Here is an 11,385-nt window from a genome sequence, read left to right as displayed (position 1 = left end):
TTTGCAACCAGCCTAGCTTTTAATTTCTCTATGCTTCCGTCTGCATTCATTTTTGGTTTAAACAGCCATTTACATCCTATGGGTGTTTTATTCTTAGGCAGCTCAACTAAATCCCAAGTATCATTTCTAAGAATTGATTCCATTTCTTCATTCATTGCAGCTCTCCACTCCTTAAATTGACTAGCTTCTTTGTAATTAGTGGGTTCTACAATGTTAAAAACCTTTGACATCAAAGCATAGTCTCTCAATTTTAATGGTAATTGAGTCTTCCTACCTGATCTCCTTGGTAGGGGACTTACCTCAAATTTGTTTTCTTCTGCTACAACCGGGCTTGCATTACCACCTTCTTGTTGTTCTTCTTTTTGCTCTCCTTTCTACTCCTGCTCTCTTTCATCCTCGCTGCTCTCCTCCAACAACAATGAAATGTGCCAATCATCACCAAAGTCATCTTTCCCTTCCTGTACCTGTTCATGAAACACTACATCCCTGCTTGCGAATGTCTTACGAGACTCAGGATTGAATAATTTATATGCTTTAAATTCTGTGCCATAACCAACAAAGATGCATCTAACTGCTTTAGGGTCTAATTTCTTCCTATCAGCTTTGGGTATATGGGCAAATGCTTTTGACCCAAATACTCTTAGATGGTTTACTGCTGGTTTAAATCCATATAGAGCTTCAAAAGGGGTTTTGAAGCCAAGATACCTGGTAGGACTTCTGTTCTTCAAATATACAGCAGTGTTAATAGCCTTTGCCCAAAAACTATTAGACAGATCCTTACCTTGTAACATGCTCCTTGCGCACTCCACCAAGGTTCTATTTTTGCGCTCTGCAACTCCATTCTACTGTGGTGTGTGTGGCACTGTATACTGCTGAACAATCTTGTGAGATCTGCATAATTTCATGAATTCCCTTAGCTTGTATTCTCCCCCTTGATCAGATCGGAGAATTTGTATACTCTTACCAAACTAATTTTCCACCAAGGTTTTTAATTCTATAAAGCATTGGAAAGTCTGACTTTTCTTGTTCAAAAAATAAACCCATGAATATCTAGTGCAGTCATCAGTAAATAACAGAAAATAATATGCTCCTCCTAGCGACTTTGTTTGCATAGGTCCGCATACATCAGTGTGCACTAGTTCTAAAATATTTGTTTCCTTCCTCCTATCATGCACAAGAGACTGTTCTCTATGAATTTTGCCTAAGGCACAACCATCACAATTTAACTGAATATTACGAAAGATAGGGAGCCCCTCAACCATACCTTTCTTCTGCAATAACATGAGGTCCTGCAAATTCAAGTGACCAAACCTCTGATGCCAGAGTTGTTCGGCTGTCGATCCTCCTGCAACCATGGCTTGCTTTGGTATACTTTTTGCATCCAGTCCGTATAGGCTTCCAACTCGCATGCCTGTTGCAACTATTTCATTCCTGCAATCCTTTATCACACAATGAGTCTTAAAGAACTCGACTTGCATATTTTGATCAGCCATCATGGATACAGATATCATATTTTTCTTAATTCCAGGTACATATAAAACATTTTTAAGGTGACTAATTTTTCCATTTGGTAATTTCACTGAAATCACCCCATAACCTTTAATCTCGTATCTACTATCATCTCCTAGGTATATTTTTGATCCATTTATACTTTCTTCAAGACTATCAAAAAATTCCTTTTTACCTGTCATGTGAGAGGATGCTCTGGAATCGACATACCAAATATCGTCCTCATTAGATGCTGAAAGGGCACAGTCGACTGTGAACAGTCGAAATTCATGACTGAAGTCTTTATCTTCTTCTTCAACAAAGTATCCTCTATGCTTTGCATTTGCCTGCTTCCTCTTTGCATCATCAGCCTGCTTCTTATAACATTCACTCTGTATATGACCCTTCTTTCCACAATAATAACATTTCTTATCAGAATGATTTGCAAGCATACCTTTATGTGAATGTGAATTCTTATGTGATGTTCCTCCTTTCTGCTTTGATTGCTGCCGTGACTGCTTTCCTTTGAATGATCGTCGTTTCGCCATCAGCGCAAGATCATCACTCTGGGGGTTCAAGTTCTGCTGCCGCTCCTCCTCTTGCTGCAAGATCCCTGTGAGATCGTCAAATGTGGGCGCTTTCTCCCTTGCTGCCAATCTAGTGATGAACGTTTGAAATTCATCTCGCATCCCGTTCAGTGTGATTGCGACAAGATCAGAGTCAGACACCGTCACTCCGATGTTCCCCAATCCGTCTTTCACATCTTTGATTCGCGCAACAAATGCAGAAACAGTCTCATTTTCGTTCATCCTCATCGAAAATAGCTTGCTTTTAAGTGCTAAGACTCAGCTTGTGTTCTGGGTTTGATACAGATTTTTGATGGTCATCTAGATCTCCGCGGACGTTTTACAATCTCTGATGTGCGCAATAACATTGTCCTTTACAGACATTTTCAGCAAAAATTTCGCCTTGTTCTCTCGTTTATCCCAGTCTTGCTCCCGCGTCCCCGCATTCGGCTTCTGCTCATCGCCTGTATCTATGGACCAAGCATTCGTACCCTCAAGCAAGGTCTGGATCTTAAACTTCCAATTCGTGAAGTTAGATCCATCAAGTTTACCAGACTCGTGAAGGTAAGATTCCATTGTATTACTCTTTCTGATCAGATCTACAAAATGAATCTACCCAACAACAAAAAACGATACCTGTCAGATTGATCTGTCACCTCTGCCACTGATCTACAGTGTCTGGCAATCTCGCTCCAATGAGCAAATTTGGCGTTTTCAATAGAGACGAAGAATTGATCTGATCAAAATTGATCCGATTTACCTCTCCCGGATAGATCTGCAACTTCACCGATCTGCACCCCTCGCAAATCGCCAAACGAAGATGAGGCTTCCCGCAGATCCCCTTGAAGGTAGATTGATGCGTTCCCGTGCGTATCGGCGCGTTCCCGAGCTAAAAAACCGCGCCAAGGAAAAATCGTTTAGAGTAAAATTTGCTGGCGCGATTAATCCGTGAAATTCTGCGCCAATCGGGTGTTCTAGCGCTCTGGCGCGATTAATCCCCTAACAGTCGCGCCAATTTCGCCTCTTGGCGCTACTGTCAGCGCGAAAAGCGGGCCACTTCCATTCTACTCAAGAAAAAAAAAATTCTGAGTTCGAGCCAGGTGTTCTGCAGTCCACCTGCTCAATTGAGCATAGAGCTCTTGTGTACACGCGACCACAAAGGCACTTCAAGCCACACAGGCAATTCTACCAAACATGCAAGCTAGCTACAAAGGCACTTCAGCCACAAAGGTGATAAAAGATCAGGCTCACCCAATCTGAGCTCTGATACCAAGATAAAATGTGAACAGAATTGAAAAGAAGGAGATGTAGCTCACAGGTGTGGCCTGCACCTGGAGACTACACTCACAAAACAGAGAGATCACTCTCGTACGCCCTATTATCATCAATGAAAAGATTACATCATTAAATACAACTTTGGAAATTAGGAAGTTGCAACCACACTCCTAAACTCTAGGAACAAATCCTAAACTAAGGAGATATGTTACAACTATGTAACCATTTCTCCATTAATACAAAATAATATTAATTATTTTCAACTAAGACAAGTTAGATTTAAAGATAAGCTATTTCCATTTTCAATATTTAAATCTTAACTTTATGGATTGCTTTCTTTTAACTATTTTAAAATTTAAAGATAAAATGTTCTAACAATTAGCCACCACTTCACATTCTTTACAAAATATAGTGTTTTACCTTTTTGAGATCCTATGTGGTCATCAGATGCCAAGAAGATGAATTAGTTTGACTCAATCAATTTTTTTAATAAAGGGTTTTGAAGCTATCACAATTACCAATAATAAATCTTAAATACCACGTCCTAAAGGGAAGAGACACAATTGTAACCAAAGGGTCTTTCAAAAACTTACAACAAGACTAAAAGTAGACAAAAATGTAAGTAAAATGTCTTTCAAAAACTTATAACAACAACCATAAGACTTGTGAAGGAAATGATAAAAGTAGTTTACATGATTTCAGGGTTAGTGCAAGTTTTCATTTTGTTCTAGTAACAATAACTTCTATTAATTACTTTGTGCAAAAAAGACAGTACCAAGCAACAACACTGAATATTATGCTTGTTCTATATTAAAATTGTTTTTTTCCCATATTTAACTATAGAACTTTAATATTCATAATAAATACACTCTTACAATTTTAACTTGTGCTATTAATTACTTTTTACAGAAAAGATAAGTACCAAGCAACAACAAAAAAAAACAAGTACCAAGCAACAACACTGAATATTATATTTGTTCTATATTCTATATTAAAATTTATTTTTTATTCATATTTAACTATAAAATTTTAATATTCATCATAAATACACTCTTACAATTTTTGCTTTAGTTAGAAATATCCTTTACATAGAATAAAGAAACAATAGAATAGTAAAAAATAGTTATTCCATAGAGTAAATGTATAAACCATATAATAAAGAAACAATAGAATAATTAAAAATAGTTATTCCTCGAGCAAATGTTTAAACCATGTAATTTTATCGTATAGTATGTTTATAAAATGAATATTATTGAAGCTGAGTGAAAACGTAATGGGTTTTGTAATAATTTATGAACTCTTATTAGTCCCTGCCATCTGGCATCCGGCAGGGACTATAGTAACCGTTCGGCGGGGAGATAGCATTAAATCGCGGGGTTTTTTAGTGGTATTATCACTTATATGCTAAAGTTTGCAGCCGATCTTCTGTTGGCCATCTTATTTGGCCTCTTCCCGAGGCGGAAGAGGCCGGACCATATGTTAAACTGATACTTACCCATATTCAAGTCTCCCTGACGGTGTGCGGTTTAGTTTTAATGCTGACATTAATCCCTTAATGTTTAATGTTAAGTGTTCAATTCGTTGTCTGCTAACTTGCTTGTTTTTTCGCTGCTAACGTGCTTGTTCTTTCGCAGGTGTCGGCCGTATGGTCAATGTTTGCATGGCGGGAGGTGTCACTCTGCATGCACAACAGATGCTGATTCCCCGCCCACTTTCCCTTGCTGCATAAGGGAACGCCTGAACCGGATGAGTCGAGCAAAGCAGTCAACCGAGCTCATCGTCTTTTCTGTACTATGCTGCCTTTGGTCTTCCTTCTTTATTGCATTCCGTTGCATGTTAGCTTCTGCTGGGGTTCTGCTGGGGTTTGTTCAACTCGCCATATTCTGTCGCTGCCGGGAGCCACGGAGAGGCTTACGCTTTTCAAAGCTGACATTAATGCACAGGGCAGCTTCGATTCTGCCGTTCATGGCTGTGACTTCGTGGTTCACATGGCCACTCCCACGGATTACACCAAAGATCCAGAGGTAAAGAGGTAAATAATTATTTAGGGTTCCCATTCAACTTTGTGAGTATGGGGTTTTAACTTCTGTTTTTTTTTTCCCTTTTTTGCGCTTCAGACTGGTGTTATCCAAGCCGCGGTGAATGGGAGTCTGGATATTCTGAGCGCTTGCACTTGCACCTCGTCCATAACCGCAGCATCTCCCCTGAAAGACAAGGGCGAATACATGGACTTCGTTGATGAATCTTGCTGGACCAATGTTGATCTCATCAGGCGTGAAAAACCCCCTTTCTGGGTAAATGTTCCTTTTCGAAGAGCAATTAGTAGTGGCGTGCTTTTTTTCTTAAATTAGGTTCAGTTAATGGATAGAATAACTCTTTATTCCCATGCTGAGGTCACAAACAATATGAAATACCTGAAATTGTTTATGCTTCTTTCTGTATGTAGGATTAGTGGCAGCATCAATCCAGCTTGATAGAAGGGCGAATGCACCCATTTTCACCTGCCTGGGAAAACAGACAACAAAATCACAGGGGGTTGCTAGCGTCGGTTAAAATCTGTTTTTCGTTGATAGAATCATATTACCTATACATGCAAAAGAAGAGTCTTTTCTAATTGGATATAAATTTCGAAATTAACGAAATCGTCTGTTACTTACCACTGTTCTTGGTTGATTTAATTCCATTACAGTATTTTTTTAACAATGAAAACAATTTAAATGCTGCTAAAAGGATAATTACAGAGAGAAAGAATTGATAAAACTCATGGCATGTCCATGGTTTCCAGGATCGCAGACTTAGGATTGGACGTGGCGGGTCCCTTGCTTCGTTCCAAGTCCTCAAGCTTGAAAGTCACCAGCGAAAGAATTCCATGGATTCTTCCAAGAACAGCAGATCAAGGTTTCAGACACCCCGAGCGTCATCGCCATCGCCTTCGCCTGCACCTTCGTTCGGGAGCAGGAACTGGAACAGCCCCAGATTCGAATTCGGCGAACAAAATGCAGTCCTTTATATGAGTCTGCGGCGCCCTCAGAAGACAGTGGCCGCAGCCTCCAAGTCCACCGACCACACCAGTGGAATCTGCCTCGCCGTTTCCCACGCCTGAGGCAATATCAGTGAATCCAGTGCTAGAGAAATACTTACCACCATCAACATCATCGTTTGACGGGTGGAGAGTGGCTTCACGCGTGGAGAGCTACTTCTGAAAGGGCTTCACGCGTGGAGTTTTAATGAGTCATTCGAACGTGCCACATACACCTTTGATTTGGTTCCTAGTCTGTTTCTCGCTTGAGTTCTTAAAAAACATCACTCACGTCGGATAAAAGGGATTTTTCTAGAGTTTTATTGTTGGCATATGATTACATAGGGTGATTCCCGAATGGTCATGCAAGCCTTGCCAGCGCATTATGTTCAGTGTTTGACTGATTGCTAACTCTTATTATTCAATTTATACTGCAAAGCAATTGCAGGTTTAAGACGCATAGCTGTACTGCAATATAATATATGTAGCGATATCTACTCTTTAATCAAAATTTGAACTTCGGAAAAAATTATTTAGTGTATTTAGTTGTTGCTGTTAATATTGATTACATAAAACTTGATTCCATTGAACCTTCTATTATGGTTTCCGGCTGCCTATAACATAGTACAGTCGTGAGCAGTGAAAATGATTGGGAGTCAAGCATATTTTGTTACATGTTTTTGATGTTAATTTTTTTTCTATTTTTCAAATTCAAAATAAGTTGGTGCATATTATCATTCTCATATCCCTCTTTAAAACCATTTGCTTGTATACCTGATTTATTTCATTGTTATCTACTTGCTGACATTCTAAACAACGGAGTCTAGGTTTTGGCACTTTACGGGATTTTTGGTTATAAATATGTGTAATATCTTGACATTTAAACAATTGAAATCCAGATCCAGGGCTGTGGGCCGCTGCAATACCATTAGGATTGATCCAGAAACTTAGGAACTGTCACCTGCAAGAACACACACATTGGATGCCTATCGTTGAAACTTGAAACTAATCAGGCACAATGCGGATGTAATCATTGATGAGATCATTTTGGATATAGAACTCAAACATCAGTTCTGTCAATTAAGGCAAAATAAAATCTACGCCCATGGATAAAAATGGATGAATAAGATCAAGTTCTCAATGATGGCCAAGTTTAGCTTTACATCTTTATAGCCAGAAAAATCTATTCCATTTTGGAGTGTGGAAATTGTGATGGAAAACAGACTTCAGAAGATTTTAGTGGATACAACAATCTTTTTTCAGTCTTATCGGCTATCTGTCCTGTAAAATAGAGGTGGATTCTCTGTCTTTCTAGTAGACTTGTGAGAATAGCTTGGGTGTTTACAGCCCGAAACATCAGAAAATCATTATTATCTCATGGAAGGCACTTGGTTTTCATGCTATACTTGTATGTTGCATGACTGTAGGGCTCTTATTCCATAAAGTTTGTTTTTCTCACATCTGTTGTGTTTTTTTCTTCAGAATAACTTCATTAATATACAAAGAAACCTAGCTGCAGCTTGGGGAGACGACTCAGTTCTCTACACCTCCTAACATCGCAAGCTGTCTGTAAATTGCAAGCTGCATTTTGCTTCTTAAAAACTCAGTTCATTGTTTACTTCACGCAGGGACTCGCTGCGTCGCAGCTCTCCTTGTTTCTTTTATAAAGTTACTTTTACTATTTGCATGGGCTTAAGTAATTTATTTGTTTTCACGATTTGATTTGGTTTTAATAATTTAATTGCTTTGATATATTTTATTTGAAAAATCTAATTAAAGTTTTTACATTTTAATAATAGTGATATAAAATATAAATGTAATTATTTTAATGATATTGTTTGTAAAATTATTTTATTTATTTTTAATTAAAAATAATAATAGTTATATTTATTACATATTGTTTGTAATAAATAATTTATATTATTTGTTTATTTATTTATTTTTGGTTTAATTTAATATGCAATTCAAAAGAGTCACAAAATGTGATCTTTGGTTTAAGTTGAAGGTTGATGTATTTTAGCTTTTTGAGAAAATAAATTATTGTCTCAAGATTTATCTTAATCGGTTACTTTTTTTCATCAATTTATATGTTGTAATTATTTTGGTCTCTCTTTAAACCAAGTCACATCATTGATTTAATCTAGCATTGTTTCATGACTCCTTTCTATGCATAAGGTAAGTAAATATGGATATTAAGGAAAACAATGTTATAAATGATTTAATATTAACATAGATCCATTTTAATCATGGATTTACTTAACGTTGAAAATGCTGAAATCTCTTGATATACAAACATCATTTAGAGTGAATAAAGTTACTTTTACTATTTGCATGGGATTAAGTAATTTATTTGTTTTCACGATTTGATTTGGTTTTAATAATTTAATTGCTTTGATATATTTTATTTGAAAAATCTAATTAAAGTTTTTACATTTTAATAATAGTGATATAAAATATAAATGTAATTATTTTAATGATATTGTTTGTAAAATTAGTTTATTTATTTTTAATTAAAAATAATAATAGTTATATTTATTACATATTGTTTGTAATAAATAATTTATATTATTTGTTTATTTATTTATTTTTGGTTTAATTTAATATGCAATTCAAAAGAGTCACAAAATGTGATCATTGGTTTAAGTTGAAGGTTGATGTATTTTAGCTTTTTGAGAAAATAAATTATTGTCTCAAGATTTATCTTAATCGGTTACTTTTTTTCATCAATTTATATGTTGTAATTATTTTGGTCTCTCTTTAAACCAAGTCACATCATTGATTTAATCTAGCATTGTTTCATGACTCCTTTCTATGCATAAGGTAAGTAAATATGGATATTAATGAAAACAATGTTATAAGTGATTTAATATTAACATAGATCCATTTTAATCATGGATTTACTTAACCTTGAAAATGCTGAAATCTCTTGATATACAAACATCATTTAGAGTGAATATATATATATATATATATATATATATATATATATATACATGAAACACTCACAGAGATTTCTTTTTTGTGTGATGTAAAGATTTCCTACACATGAGAATTCAATGTTGGTATGCCACTGGGAAACTAGACCAAACATAGAACTTTAAATATTCCAAAATTGCAAAAGGTAAAAGAACGTTGTTGACTACAAAATTCAAAATATTAGGAAATACTAGACAACCATTACAACCTTTCTTTAGTTTAGTTCTAAGACAAGAGTACATAAAGAAAAATAAAAAACACCAAGGTCCCAATTGTCATTCAATTCTTATGAGCATATGATGTGTTACCATCATAAAATGTTGGATTTGATTTAAGGATGAAATGACATCATTATATGCTCACCGAGATCTACCAACAATCTTTCAAAGAAGAATTTGATAGGTGAGTACATATCCATTATATGCATGTTTGATAATGTCCACCCATTGTATGGAAAGCATTAGGTACCCAATTAGCAACCACAACAAACACCTTAGTGTCTGTGTGTTTATGCCTCTCCTTGGAGAGCTCTCACTCAACCTGAGTGTTCTCTTCATGTATTGGTTGGGGGTTCAATTACTCGTAGCATGTTGCTCAATTTTTAGACCAAGTCTAGGCTTTGGGATAACCTCAAGCCTCATAATAGAAAGCCCTTCTTCTAACCCTGGAAAAAATCTTGGAAATTTTATGAGTGAGTGGAATGAGACAAGCAAAGGTGTCACCCTTGGGCTAGTTGGAGTGGCTACAGACAAACCATGACTAAGATTACAGACTAGGTCCCCTAGGAATTGATCATGGGTGCGAGAAAACCCATCTACAAAGAAATGGCTAGGTGAGAGTTTAAATAGTAAACTTCAAAACCCAAATGTACCCAAACTGATGTCACCACCTACCTTTAGAGGGGACAATTAGGGATGGAATCATTACTCTTCCAGCACCAACAACCTATTACATTGAAGATTTATAGAACTCAATTCCATAGTAAGTCCCATGAAAATTAACTTCTTGTGTAAGATGGCACTGTGTGTAGTATGGGAGGAGAAAATAGCAAGGCTATGCCTACATTTTGAATCAAGACTCTGAGATGGCCACAACGAATATTCCCATAAAAATCTACTTTTCCTAGTACAGGAGGCAATCTTAGCATTCTATTGTAGTTCCTGAAGTTCAAGATAGGGCTTTATAACTATATAAAATACTATGACCACTAGAAAATAATGAGTTGCATCTCCTGGATCATTCTAAAATTCCCCATGCCATGTGTATAGTCCCAATGTAGCAACCATTATTGGTTCTTCATTGAATGTAGAAGAATCGATACTATTGTAGTGGGACAACCTATGCATGAGTGTAGTACTGACCTCCACTACATTCCTTGGAAGATATTCCATAATGTATGTTTGCATGGGTGGTTGGCTATGGAATTGAATGTAGAGCATGCTAGTTGTAGCAACAATTATCTTGTTATATGTCATTTGACACTATTTGGGGGTGGTTTCCATGTTCTACTAGCTTTTGGGCTAGTGTGACGGTGGAAGAACACGCCCCACTCCCTTCCAAATCCCTTTTTCCACCTTAGTTACCCCATCCAGGGAAAGTGACTAGAGGGATTGAATCTCTTGAGGTGAAAACCTTTTTCCAAGTTTTGCATTGTAAATAGGCTTTCATATCAAGAGACTTGATCCCTCTAGGCGCTTGGTAAATTTGTAATTATGCATATATATGCCATGTGTATTTTTTAATATTGCATTTTCTAATGTATAAATGGATTCAGTGCCTTGAAAATCCCCTTGGAAACTTATATTGTGTAGACAATACAACTTAAATTTGTAATCCCAACAAATCTTTGCTATATTTTATACAAAAAAGACCAAAATGAAAAATGGTGAGACTGCTTGAAATGTTTTAATAATAAGATGTTTTTATTATTATTATTATTATATAATATATACATATATGCACAATTGATATTGAAATATTTTATTTAATATGAGCATTGGAATATTTTATTAATGTTGCGCATTGAATATTTTTTCTACTATTATTAGTTTTTGAATGGGT

General features: G+C 36.2%; 1 protein-coding gene across 1 annotated transcript; it reads left to right on the top strand.

Moving 5' to 3' along the window:
* Nucleotides 1-5,131: 5,131 nt before the first annotated feature.
* On the top strand, nucleotides 5,132-5,698 carry LOC149142247 (putative anthocyanidin reductase). The gene is made up of 2 exons (XM_089450075.1): nucleotides 5,132-5,353; nucleotides 5,447-5,698. Exons 1-2 carry the CDS (start codon nucleotides 5,318-5,320, stop codon nucleotides 5,678-5,680), a joined length of 270 nt encoding a protein of 89 aa, XP_089306201.1. The 5' UTR covers nucleotides 5,132-5,317; the 3' UTR covers nucleotides 5,681-5,698.
* Nucleotides 5,699-11,385: the final 5,687 nt, after the last annotated feature.

The sequence above is a fragment of the Pinus tabuliformis genome, chromosome X (genome assembly GCF_031772625.1).
Source record: "Pinus tabuliformis cultivar Carrire ecotype Pingquan chromosome X, CPIR1, whole genome shotgun sequence".
Taxonomy (NCBI): Eukaryota; Viridiplantae; Streptophyta; class Pinopsida; order Pinales; family Pinaceae; genus Pinus; species Pinus tabuliformis.
The sequence above is the reverse complement of the archived record's forward strand: the minus strand, read 5'-3'. Positions and strand labels throughout refer to the sequence as shown.